Raw genomic sequence first — 14,244 nt, forward strand, 5'->3', positions numbered from 1 at the left:
TATCCATTTTTATCATCTATAAATTAATTATGAAATAAAATATAAGACAGGGTGGCAAAGTGGCTAGAGAGCTACTTTAGGATCTAGAAATCTTAATTTAGATTCTGTCTCTGACTTGGGATGTGACACTGGACAAGTCACATATCAATGTTTCAGGAAACTCTTTTTGACTATGAGATAAAGAGAAGATGCTGAGCTTCGTTAATAGAGGAAATTCCTTCCCAGGAGCTCCCTTTACTGGGTTAAAATGGTAAATGTACTTGGAACTTTAAGAAAGAAAAGCAGTCTCCAAATTGAATATGTTGACATTATTATTATTGCATTACTGTTTCATTGAACAAGACTTATCTAATTGGTAGAAGATATGCTATATGATTAAAGTTTTCATGGTATTAATAATTGTTCAAAAGGTCAGTGGTTTATAGAACTGGAAAGGGAATATATCATAAAACCATTTCATTCAATGTATATGAAAAGTTTTCATGTTCAATTTTCAGCTAATATTGAGGACTTGACATTAAATCAAGATTTTTGGTAACACTGGAGCAGAAGCTCACATCATCAATTCTTTTATCAGGAAATGGAAAACACTCCCATCCCATTCATTTTGTATGTTCTTTTTCATTTGCCAAATATATCTAGAAATATTTCCCTTCTTCCTCTCTAGCTTGTGTCTCTGGATGTAACTCACTGTTTTACTCTGAAGAGATTTCTAATCAAGCTGTGTGGTCCAATTTGGCTCTCACTACACAGAAATTTTGGACTCTGTTTACAAGTGTTTCTGTGAAAATGGGAAATTGGAACCTAGTTCTTTTAACTGGTTCCCAGTTATATCTCATAAAAACGGGACTAGTAAATTGATACAGTTTATATTCTACAAGTGCCCAAACCTCAGTTATTGCTAGCACTTAGGTGCCCGCCTGCAATCTGGCCCTCTGGAAGGAAAAAGCCAAGAACTCACTTTTATTGTAGCACTCTGATTCTTCTCTCTTGATGGAGCTGTCCTAAGTAAAAGCACAGCAGGAAGAAATGGGATTATGGCTCTACACAAAGGATTGAGGCAAAACATAAGGAGACATTTCTTGACAGTGAAGGATATTCCCCATTCAATGTGTTTTTGACAGAGTGAGGTTCTGAATTTGCTTTCCCAAGAGATTTTTAAAAGTAGGATAGGCTTTTTTTGGAAATAGAATAGCCTCTCCTCTGTCTGGAATGGTTCAGAGTGTGTGTGTGTGTGTGTGTGTGTGTGTGTGTGTGTGTGATAGAGGGTTTTTTTGTGTGTGTGTCTGTAGTAGTAGTAGTAGTAGTAGCAGCAGCAGTGATAGTGATGGTAATAGTGAAGTAGAAGCAGAAGAAGCGAAAGCAGCAGAAGAAGCCAAAGCAGAAGCAGCAGCAACAGTGATAGTGATGGTAGTAGTGAAGTAGAAGCAGAAGAAGCCAAAGAAGCAGAAGAAGCAAAAGCAGAAGCAGCAGAAGAAGCAGCAGAAGCAGCAGGAGAAGGAGAAGGAGAAGGAGAAAAAGGAGAAGAAGGAGAAGAAAGAAGGAAGAAGGAAGAAGAAGAAGACTCTTGAAGCCCTCTTTCTGTTCTGGAATTCTGTGTGTCAATAGCAAACTGAACAATTCTGAGAGCATGTTGGGCCTTTACCATTTATTTCATTTTCTCACTGGGCTCATCATATTTTTTTCACTGTTAATCAGAAGAATTAACTTCTAAGACCTGACGGTTATTAAGAGAGACATCAGGGAAATTCTATACTAGCTTTATTGAACTCTTAGAATTAATGGAGACAGAGGAAGAAGTGGGTGTGTTGAAGATAGAAGGGATGGTGCTTTATACAGAGAGAATTTGTATTTGTATGTGTAGAAGGATAGGGAAGAGGATGGGAGAAGGGTGAAGAGATACTTTTTACTGGGTTACTTATTTCTCTTTCTGCTTTCACAGAAATGAATACAGCGTATTATTGATAGGATTTGAACCTATAATTTCATTTATTATACGGAATAAAAATATCCAGAAATTTACCTTGAATTCCTATACATATTTACTTTAATTTTATGTCCATACTTTGTACATGTTGAATACTAGAAATGAACATAAAAAAGCTCATTTGGGAGAGGACTATATTTCGGCCTTTTTTCAACAGCACCTATCATAGTATTCATAGTAGTATTTAATAATTTCTTGATGCTTGAGTAAAAAGCACCAACAATCAATTCACAAGGATTTATTAAACCTCTTCTTTGTTCGAAATATGAGGGTGGGTGAGGAGAGAGTACATATAGCGAATAAAAATGAATCTCCACTTACAAAAGGTTTATATTATAATGGAGAAAGCAAGTTTATTTATACATGCATATACATATACACATGTGCATATATGTATATATGTATGTATCAATAGAGTGAAAGGACCTTACATCTGTATGGAAGCTCCTTGTGTGAGGACTCCGTCTTTGAGTGTGGCTTAAATGGACATCTCTAAGCTCTTTCCCCTCGCTTCTTTAAAGGAGATTTTCATTTCTGCAAGGATGGGACTCTGTATATCTATCTGCTCCCTTAAATATTGTTCATCTGGGGTATGATCAGGTTCCATCAAACTTTTGATTGCTTTATCATTTCTAGGGGCAAGGAAGATGCCAAGCTATGTATCCAAGGCTTGACCTCTTTTCCACCTAAGACCAGTTTCACAATGAACATGTACATAGAATAGCAAAGAAACTGATTTATCCAAATCAGAGTAGAACAGAAATCAGAGAAAATATGCAAAGGAGAATACATACTGAGAACATAGATTTAAGAAGCTCTTCCATTGGGAGCTAAATAAGTTTTATTGAGAGAGTTTCTTGGATCTCACCCAAGAGGAAACTCCCCCAAGTCTGTAGAGTGGCAAGTCTCTAGAGGGACATGATGAAGACTAGCATTATTCTCAAGTCTTCACAGAGACTTTTTCTTCAGAAATCTGAAGTAGGTTGAATTTTTTCATCTTTTCTCTTGAAGCTGGAAGCCAAGTCAATGCTATGCTTGAAGAAGACTCTGACTTAGAGTCTCAAAGATGGATTGGCTGAGAACTAAAGTTTTTATCTCTTGCCAGCTCTACTCCATCCTTCATGTAAGGTGGGGGTTTTATGCTCCACCAATAAAGAGAAAGTCCCATACAAATAGGCTTTCGAACAGGAGTTATGTATATTTAATAAAAGATACAAACTATTGTGATGATAGACATGATTCCAAAATGTTGAATTAAAGGATCTTAGAAGAACCATCCATCTACTTTGAAACCTATAGAATTTTGTTTTGTTCTTTTTTATTCTTTTGGCACGTGGGACACATTATTGTGCTGGGAGAAAGGTGTCTTTCTTCTGAATGCCCATACATTAATTAGCCTCTCTTGTCCAGAGGAGCATGTAACTGATGGAGTCCTCTCTTGTTGATTTCAGAATCAAACAGCAGAAGGGCTGTGAATAGAGGCTATCTCAATGGATTGCTCAGACTACATCAGGATTGGCAAAGTCATGATACCTCCAATGACTTCATCCAGCTCCGGAGGTCTCTCCTGCTCTGCCTCAAGCACATCACCAATATCCAGTCTGGCAGAGATGCTTTCCTTGGGGCTCAGGGAATGGAGATCCTTTTTGCTACCACACAGGTAAATATGGCAAAATGAGCCCGTGTTTATATAATGACTTATGATTATAGTATGGTTTAAATATATCATCTGATATAAATCTCGTGACAATTCTGCAGAGATTATTATTTACATTTTGTAAGTGGGAAAATTGATCGGTTATCAGATAATCTGGGTTCCAGTCCTGGTTAATTGTGTGATCTCAGGCAAATTGCTCAATCTTTTGGGCTTCAGATTCCTCATTTGTATCAGGAAGGGATTAGACTGAATGATTTTTCAGGTCCCTTCCAGCTCTAAAACCAATAATGTTTATGGAAGTTAAATACCTTTAACAACAATCACATAACTAGTAAATGACACAGCTAGGACTTGAACATGTGTTTTTCCAAGTACAGGACTCTTCTTATTTATATAGTTTTGTCAGTTAGATTCCAGGAGCATTAGGGACTAGAGAATGCAGTAGACAAGACCTGAAAATACATTTTAAAACTGCATTTCTGCTTTGGCCAGATGCTCTTGATTTAGCCCCTGTTCAAATAGAATTAAAACTCTGTGATTTCTTCCTTTCATTTATTGTTTCTTTCTTCCCTCCCTTCTTCCCTCTTTCCTTCTCTTTTCCCCTCCCTCCCTTCCTTCTTTCCTCCCTTTCTCCCTCCCTTCCTTCTTTCCTCTCTCCCTCCCTCCCTCCCTTCCTTCTTTCCTCTCTCCCTCCTTCCCTTCCTTCCTTCCTCCCTCCCTCCCTCCCTCCCTCCCTCCTTCCCTTCCTTCCTTCCTTCCTTCCTTTCTTCCTTCCTTCCTTCCTTCTTCCTTCCTTCCTTCCTTCCTTCCTTCCTTCCTTCCTTCCTTCCTTCTTCCTTCCTTCCTTCCTTCCTTCCTTCCTTCCTTCCTTCCTTCCTTCCTTCCTTCCTTCCTTCCTTTTTGGATTAAGGAAAATTTCTGATGAACTGGCACTTTAATAGTTCATAATTTCATTTGATTATCTCTCTAAGTTTTAAACACCCATCTGTGGTTTTTGAACCTATTAAATATTTTCAGCTTGTTGTTCATATCTTCTCTGGATGTAACATGTAGCAAAGCTTGTTTTGCTTCATTTATGTTTCTTAATTAGTCAGTCTTTCCACATCCCTCATAAATTTGTTTGCTTTTCTCTAGAGGCCCTTCACTCCCTTCATTTTATTTTTGCCTGTATATCCTCAAGATCATGACGTAGCTAAAGAGAGTACTGTCTTCTAAACAGAGATTGTTATGGGAATTCTACTTTTAAAAAGCCACCCTTATAGTAATATAATATGAAACTATAAATAATTTTCTGTCTGCTATCACTGCTTTGTTTTATCAATCACTACTGCTATCATAATCTTACTCTGTCACATGATTACTGTATTGTACATTATGTTTCACTTGATGAAGTAGTCCTTTGGATTTTTGTAGGCCACCTTGTATTTTGTTAGTGTGTGGTGTCCCAAGATTCTAACTACTCCAGTCCCCTGTGGAATATTTCCATCATTGCTGATGACTAACAGCTTGTGGATTTCTTTGGTCTGCATACTTCAGCTGCATGCTGTTTATTCTGTTGGATTGTCTATGTTCACTGTCAGAAAACAATCAAAGGTGAAAGAAAGGAAACAGATACAGAATCTAAAATTGTGCACATGTGATTCTGAGAAAATTGGGGAGAGAGAAAGTTGGAATCAAGATGAGAACAAAGAATGGAGGAAAGGTCAAAAGAAAGCAGGAAAAGATTCATCCTTTAGGATAGTCTCTTAGGAAGATGATCTCTGGCCATTCAATTAAACTAATTTACTCACAAATCCCCCCTTTTGGTTATGATATGGAACAGAGGCAGAATTTGAATGATGACTGAATTATATATTAAGTACTTTCCACTAGCAAGAAGATGACCTTGACAAGTTTCCTTATCCTGTGTCATAACCATTATTGATCTGCCTTTAAATCCAAGTCTAGGAGGCACCTCCCCAAAGGTGTAAATATTCAGGTCCACTTTGTTGAATTATCAGGATATGACATGCCTATACAAATTCTATTTAGAAGCACATGTAAGATGTGAAAATACTCATCTTTTCAAAGGTCAGAAACAGAATAAAAATGATAACTTTAAAGGGTTGTGTGTGTGTGTGTGTGTTAAATAATATACCACAGGAGAGCTGTCAAAAGGGACACCATCCATGTTGATAGGTCTGACATCTGACATCCCTTTATTCCTTGACAATGACAGTTTTCTATTTGAAAGGATGCCCCTCCTGGATGGAAATGAGATTATTTCTACTCTTGTGGTAGAATATAGCATGCATTTAAGGGCCTAATGCTACTGTGGTCTGACAGTTATACCAGAAGAGATTACAAATATTCTTACATACACATTGCTATTCTACCAGATTGATTAGGCCATAGTCCAGAGAATGTATTGACAACATCTGGCTAATTGAATTTCATTTATATGAGGGTTACTGTTGATGGTATAATGTTGGTATAATGATGAAATAATGAGCCATAGGCTTTAGTATGACTGAAAAATTCAAAAGATCACTTAAGTGTACTTGAAATCTCTCACCTTAAAGTTTTTAAGCTGTGACTATTGCTATCAAAGTCCATCACTTTGGATGACCCTGCCTCATTACTTCAAGATGTCACATTCTCACTAAGATAAAGTAGGCCACTGGGGTCAAATTCAACAGAAACTAGAGCTACTAAACCATATATAAAGATCCCTAAAGGCCACATATTGAATTAAAAAAACACATATTAATAGTCTCTGTGTTCTATTATATTTTAATCATTTTAGGAATTATTTCCCAGTTACATTTTAATCTGGTTTGGACCACAGTTGGAAATGTTGCTATAAGCTCTATATTTGGTACTATGAAAATATTCCACACTATAAAGAAAAATACTAAATGTATTTTTGCAGCCTAGAGGTTCAACCCAACTTTTGGAATCCCAGGAAGATTTTATCATTTCTCAGCTTCATAAGCATGGGCATGAATAGAAGATAGAGAATGGTTTGATAGATTTAAAAAATTTCTTTGTTGGCAAGTTATGTTAAGGGATCCTAGAAGTAAAGCATAAGAGAAGTGTTACTAGGATGTGGTTGAATCATTGTTTTAGGGAAAGGGGTAGAAGTTAAAATTAGAAAATAGTTTAAAATAGAAAGAAGATTTATCATCCTCTAAAAATGCCCAAAGAAGGAGCTGTAAATTTTAATAAATGCTTGCAAATTACTACTACCATTGTTCATCAAAGGACAGATATTATAATGGAAAAGATGGCAGAATATTCATTATTTTATTGAGCAACATGTATTCAGGGCAGTAATCTTTTGAGTAGGATCAAGTTCTAGTGAAAGGATTATCTGCTATAACCATTGTGATGGCTAAATACAGGATGGCATAGCCATTTTTAGCCTCAGTTTCCACATCTAATACATGAGGAAGTTGGATTATTTGATTTCTAAGGTTTCTTTCATACTTAAAACTAAGATTTTATAATCCAATTGTAATAGATGACCTCTGAGGTAAATTTGAAATTCTCTAATTATAAAATAGTTGCTTTCCTATTTCCTAAATACTCACTGATATTTAGAATATTTGATTAGTAATTGGTACAACCCCCTTAATAACTTATGTAAATACCAGCATCACTTTGTTGGCTTTGGTTGGAAGGCACCAAAGGTAAATATATTATTAGCAAAACCTGATCTAATTACCTACCTGTTCATTCCTCTTCTGGATACTAGTTACTATCTTACACTTCCCTGGCAGTAATGTTCTCTCTAAGTAATTTTTAGGCTCATTCAATGAATATTTATTGATTACTTACCAATAAATCAGTATATTAAATTGTGGGGAGGAGTAGCTAAAATGATAAGTAAAACATGGCACTACCTTCAAGCAGCTCACTGTCTAGGAAGAATAAAACCAAATTTAAAAAAAAATCACAAACCAAGTTATTAAATGTTGTGTTAGAAGTAAAGCATGTCCTTCATAAAATTTTTTTGAATTGAAGAAAAACATTCATGTCAGAGGAAATATAACCACTACCTTTAGTATTAAAGAGTTTTTTAAAATGTTACATGTATACATATACATAGATACATATGTGTATATGTGTGTACCTCCCCTCCCCCCATACTGTTTATAATACAAAGGTCTTGCCATACTTTTTTACACTGTACTTGAATTGGATAAGTCTTCAGATTGATTGAAAAACTTCATACATTTTCTTGATGATTTGTTCAGGTAGGTTCTTTGAAATTTATTTTATGGTAGTATAAGAAAGCTCTCAAATATATCCCTTACATAGAGAAGAATACCTTCAAGCTCTCATGAAGACCCCTATTACATGACCATATAGCATCAGCTTAGAGGTTTTAGAGGTTTTCTTTGGGCTGCTTTAGAGAATCTATATTAATACCACTGAATATTGAGGACCCTTTTCTTTATAGAAAAAAACTCTAAGTCACTCCAGGTGCCAAGACCCGGAACACTCTTTACAGTATGGCTTTTTATTAAGCAACTGAGGATATTTGATATCCTAGAGATGAAAACATATTCATCTTATCCATTTACAACTAAGAGAGCTTCCTGCTATTTGCCCCGAGGCTGTTGAAATAGGACATCTGGTTTGTTCCATTTCATTTCACTGGTATTCTTCATTGGAATAAAATGTTATGGTTTTGTAAGTGGTTTGACTTTTCTCTCCCCTTTCAAACATCCAGAATCTTTGTGTCTAGAATTTAATCTACTTTTTTCTGGGTGCTGATTGTATTTTGTTGAGATATGCCACAGTTATATGATGTAACACCATCATATGTAGATTTTCAGATGTCTTTACAAAAATTATGGAGAAGACATCATCCTGCTTTGATCCTTTTGGCAGCTGATTTGATATGAACTAATTGAACTAAAGCTTACTGAGTATCTATTATGTGTAAGGCATTGTGCTTAACAGATCAGTGGATGTTAGGAAGTAGCTAAGTTGAATAAAACAGTTCCTACCTTCAAGTTAACAATTTGCCAGAAGAAATAAGAAAGATATACAAATAGCAATAATATAAAGAAAAGAGTAGAAGCCACAAGAGAGATATAAATAAAAGCTACATAAACATAAAATTGAGACATCAGGATCAGGGAAAACTTCATGGAAAAGGCAACATAGAAGCATAACCTTGAATGATGATAGAATTTTGATAAAGATGGAAGGGAGACAATTAGAATAAAAGGAATAGTGTGAACAAAGTATGGAAGCAGGAAATCTTTATGTGGAGAGTAATGAGTAGAATGAAGTATTTGACTGGAGCACAGTGGTATACATATAAGGAAATACTTTTCCTTTGTTTAATGTTCAAAACACCATTTTCTTTGCGCTGCAATGTGATTCATTAAAATAAGTACATTGGGCTTTGAGGAGAGGTATTTTATTTATTTGTGCTTTTTTTCCTAACTTCCTGATTTATATTATCTTTATATGTCATTTTCTTATTTTTCTTTGTTCAAATGACAAGTGAAAAAAAAACAATTATTTTATTTACTTTATTTCCAAAGTAAAGACATTCTCTCATCTCTCCACTCTCTGGACAACTAAAAAGCTTTTTAGTACAAGATGTGACTAAATAATAGTTTGTTTTCCATATTTATCTTGTGTTTCAAATGTGCAAGACTTTTAGCTTTCATAATCACTGGAACCCTACTAATAGGGAGTTCTCTAATCAATATCAATTGCTTTTGTCTAGAATTACCTAGGTAATCAAAGCATGGATCCCATCATCTCAATAGTAATTCAGATCCTGAGGAAATGTTACCCCAAATGTTCGTTGCCCTTGGCCACAGCAAGTAGCTACTATTTCTTCTCTGTTCCTGGAGACATCAGCTCTGGACCACCATGTACTATAAATGAAGGTAAATCAAATGGACAATGATGATCTTTCTATGTGTTAATATATTTCGCCCATACTTTCTTTTTGCATATGCTCTTTGGTCCAGTGAGACAGAGTTGAAGATGGAACAAGTGTCTCTTTTCATTGGTCAAAATACTTTAGTCCATAGGCAAAATAAGACAGTTAAGGGACTATTAATTTTTAAATGTATTTTAATGGATATGAGAGAACATGGACTCTTCTCCTCTTCCTCACTGGTGCAGACCACAATGTATCTGAAACTCTTTTACCTTTTGGGTTAAAGTCAAAACTTTTTTGAGTTTTTCTTATTTGTTACTATTTTTCTGTTAATTAGAAAGTCCATAAAAATCTCATGCATACCCAAGAATATGATTTTGTACACAGCCACTTGAGCTGGTTTGAAATGTCTTCCAACTTCTCTAATATGATACCTTATAATACTGTTTTGTAGTAATATTAAGTTACCCAAAAGGCTAACTACAAACAGATCTTCAAGGTAAATATTTGTCTTTTAAGAGTTCAGTATTTTACTACATTTGACTCTGTTATAAAATTCTGATTTGATTGTTAAAATATTCCAATGACTTTTTCCTGTTCCCTAACTCTTTTATCTTAGAATATTTTAGACATAGTTTATCTGTATTCTGTTTGGTGACTTATTTAGTCTTCATCTGTAAAATGAGAAAGTTTGACCTGGCGATTTCTAAAGCACATTCCTGCTAACATATAATAGTTTGATTTCATAAGTATTTCCAAGGTTTTAAAAATATTCCATAGTTTTGCTACTTACAGGATGATCATAGCATCATAGGTTGAGAGTAAGAGAAGAACATAAGGATCTTCTAATCTGACCCTCTCACTTTACAGATTAGGAAACTGAGGTCCAGGATTGTGAACTGATTTATCCTAGATCATACAAGTGATAAAATGCAGAGACAGGAATTAAACCTGATCATGTGATTTAAATGCAAGAACCCATTGTACACTGTTAGTTTATGAAGACCTTTATGTGAGAGTGCTGAAAAAAATACCGAGAAAGGGATAATCCTGTCTCTTATCCCCTTCCCAGATTTGGGATAAAATAGAAATTTGTTATTTTCTTTTCTATTGGATTTGCAATTTGTTAAACATATGGTTAAAGACCTTCTTTTAAGGTCATTGAATGCTCCCTCTTGTACATAAATACATAAGGGTCAGTGGAGTTATTGAGATGTAAATGGGAGGACACAGACTTATAAAAAGATTACTCAATGTGAAGAAAGATTGTTAACTGGCATCTATGAAAGTCAAAATCCAGAGGGAAATGAAAAGGGAAAAAAACCCATTTACCCATTTCAGTTCTTTCCTCTGCAGATGATTTTGAAGAGGATGCTGAGGAAGAGGAGGACAAAGACTCAGATTCTGAAGAAACAAAGGAGGAAGTAAGCACACTGTCCTCTGGTTTGAATAATGAGAAGAGTTTCATATCTTGCAATAGGCACATCTTTGCAAGGAAAATCAAATTTTTGCTCATCGAAGTAACAGGCTGTATCATGGAAGGTAACTTAGTGCTGTTGGCTAAAACTAAGCAACATTGGTATTTTTCAAATACCTTGAAATGCCTGGTGAAATGTCACAATGGAAAAACAAAAGCCATCCAACATGATGGTACCTATCAGACTAGAGAACAAGGGCTTGAGTCTTAAGGAAATACTGTAGTATGGCATAATTTTGAACTAATTTTTACTAACATTTAGTTTGAAACTAGTTTTTAATTACTTAAAGTAGCATATAACACTTGCATATTAAATTAATATATTCAACAGAGGCAAAGAAGACAGTGAAACTGACTTAGTAATCAGTATCACTCTTCTGTAACAGTATCTATTGTTCCTAAATATGCAGTTTTGCTTTATTGTCTGCCCTCTGTTGTCCCACGATGAGCTGCCTCCAGATTTGGCGAGTCTGCAGGTACATGATACAATTGTTTTTTTCATTTTCTAACTCAGGGAATAGACTCAGGAAAATTCCCTCTGTTCAGTCAGTCTTAATAGTATCATCTACAAAATGAAGAAATGAAGCAAATGCTGCCTCATGAAATTCTTGGGGAGGAAAACCTGATGAAAATCCTCACGAGGAACTTTTCCATAAGTTCTCTATAAATGTATCATAACCATCACTCACCTGGCTAACACTTGTGGCAGACATCTAGAGGAACGCCTCTGTGCAACGACACTAGCTTTAAACTGCTATTGACACCCCTGTATTCTCAGGGTTTTGTTGATAAATAGAATCATTTCTGAAGTCATCAGGAGCAAATTGGTTCTTTACTGTGGTTTGGCGGTGCATGCCAATGGAGTATGTGCTGAATTATTTGAATAATACAGGGTTGCAGCAGCCATTCATCAATGCCACTCCCCACCTCGCCTCCTGCTTGCTCTTCAGTAACTGAATGCTTGACACTGGGTGTTATTTCCCTCTGGTATCTGATGCAAAGGGACAAGTAGTGCATCAGTGCATGGCTGCATCCTGCATTGTGGATGTTTCAGATGGTATCCCGAGTTCCTGTTTTGCAGATAACTGCGGGGGAAAGTAAAAAAAAAATAAAATAAACAAGAACCAGCTGGGAAATAAGCACAAGACAAATTGGTGCAGGGACTAAAAGCTATTCATCAACATGTGCCAAGCAAAACAGCAGATGAGATTTCTATGCATGAGCATGACCACCAGAGAAATGAGAGTTTTTGTAGTTGTTTGCCTCTGTGTCATAACCCCCTACTAAATTGTAAACTTCAAGAGGCCAGAAACTGTATCTCATCTTTAACTTCATTTCTCCTTCAGTGAGTTGCACAGTTCTCTGCACAGAACAGATTAATTTGTTTGATGAGTGAATTAAAGAATGTTAGAAATAAAAGCTAAATTGATTTCGAGGTAGGATACATCCACATAAGATATTGAGCCAGAAGACAAGATTTTTCTCAGAGGAACTAAGCTTCACCTCCTTGGAGGTGACTATAAGAAATATGAACTGCAGGATAAGGAGCCAAGAAAACTTTAATTCTGATCACAGCAGTAAATCTGACTCTTAATGTGGCCACTCTGTGCCTTGGCTTTCTCATCTCTTGGAAATCTGTAATAATCATTTTGATCTGCTTTCCTTGGAAAGTATGAATAGCCTATATCTGTAGTGCTTTGAAATGGAAAGTCAAGTAATGCACTCAGAAAGTAAACATGATCTAGGGATGTGATCAAGTACTTTATGGTATATATAACATGGCTAACATACCATGTTGTAAAACAAGATCCTATAGAGATAGATGTACAAACAGAAATTGTATATATTGGGCAAGGAGTCAGAACTATCTTTTTTTTTCTTTTTCTCCTATTTGCTCTCTCTGCTTGTACACAGTGACAGAAGGTGTCAAGATTAGTCCTTAATGCCAATACATTAGTAACTAAGGTAGGCATGGTCCTGAAACAATTCTTTATTGCTGATCCTCATGTACATTGTTTTAAATTCTTTATTTTAGGAAAAAGGCAGTGATCTGCTTTTTCATTTCATATAAAATGGGCTCTCATGGGGAATTATTCAGAAATACAGGTTGATCCTAAACTTCCTTTTCTAAAGAAATATTACATGCTGCTTTCACCTTCAACTTTTAACTTGTTGCCCCTCTACAAGCAATTCCCTAATGCTGAGACTCTCTTTTTATTGACCTAAGCCATCTGAGAAAATATGTATGAACTATCTTGAAAACCCTAAAGTACTATAGAAAGCTTTTCATTAATATAATCAGTTTGTTGGGGCTGACTTCGGAGTTGTCTACTTCAGAGTTCTCCAATCCAGATTTGGGATTTTAAACAATATAGAGAAATCTTCATACTAAATTCAGGGCACTAACCTACAGTATTTATAAAAATCATGAAGAGTATAAGAATTTAAGTACAACACTAACCAATCACATAATAAAACAAGCTATCTACCTTGAAATAGAGAACTAATGGACTTAAAATAGACTGAAATACATTTTCTTTCTTTCTTCCTTTCTTCCTTTCTCCCTCCCTTCCTCTCTCCCTCCCTTTTTTCCTCCCTCACCCTTCCTTCTCCCTCCCTCACCCTCCTTCCTCCTTTCCTTTCTCCTTCCCTCCTCCCTTTCTTTCTCCCTTTATTCCTTCCTTCTTTCCCTCCCTCCCTCTCTCTCTTCTTCACTCCTTTCCTTTTTCTCGCCCTCTTTTTCTCTGTCTCCCTTTCTCCCTCCTATATCCTTTCCTTCTTTCCCCTTCCTTCCTCCCTATGTTTCATTCATCTTACTCTTCTTTCCTTCCATCTTCTGAGAATGTGTCCATAGACTTCACTATCCCCCACAGGTATCCTTGACTTGCACAAAAAGGTTAGGAACCTCTACCTAGCAACTTGTCCATAAAGAAACCTTAAAGGTAAACCTCTAAGGATCGAGAAGAATAGGATAGAAGTAATGAGATCTGCAGTAGATACAGACAGTTTTCACAGATGAAGAAACTGAAGTCTAGATAGGTTGCTGTTTAGTCAAAGTCATACAGGCAATAGGAATTCTGCCTCATTTGCAAAATGGCCTGGAGACAGAAATGGTAAACAATTTCAATATCTTTGTCAAGAAAACCTAAAATTGGGTCACAGAGTATTAGACACAACTGAAACAACTCAATAATAACAAAATGGTCCTACTAGGGCTGGGATTGAGGACT

General features: G+C 35.9%; 1 protein-coding gene across 1 annotated transcript in view; it reads left to right on the top strand.

Annotated features, from left to right (window-relative positions):
• AGBL1 (AGBL carboxypeptidase 1) overlaps positions 1-14,244 on the top strand; it is a 1,144,955-nt gene that overhangs the window by 216,927 nt on the left and 913,784 nt on the right. Inside the window, exons 7-9 of the mRNA XM_051981064.1 lie at positions 3,439-3,647; positions 9,376-9,541; positions 10,894-10,961. Coding sequence (XP_051837024.1) covers positions 3,439-3,647; positions 9,376-9,541; positions 10,894-10,961 — 443 coding nt within the window. The remainder of the gene's footprint in view (positions 1-3,438; positions 3,648-9,375; positions 9,542-10,893; positions 10,962-14,244) is intronic.

Source organism: Antechinus flavipes, chromosome 2 (genome assembly GCF_016432865.1).
Source record: "Antechinus flavipes isolate AdamAnt ecotype Samford, QLD, Australia chromosome 2, AdamAnt_v2, whole genome shotgun sequence".
Taxonomy (NCBI): domain Eukaryota; kingdom Metazoa; phylum Chordata; class Mammalia; order Dasyuromorphia; family Dasyuridae; genus Antechinus; species Antechinus flavipes.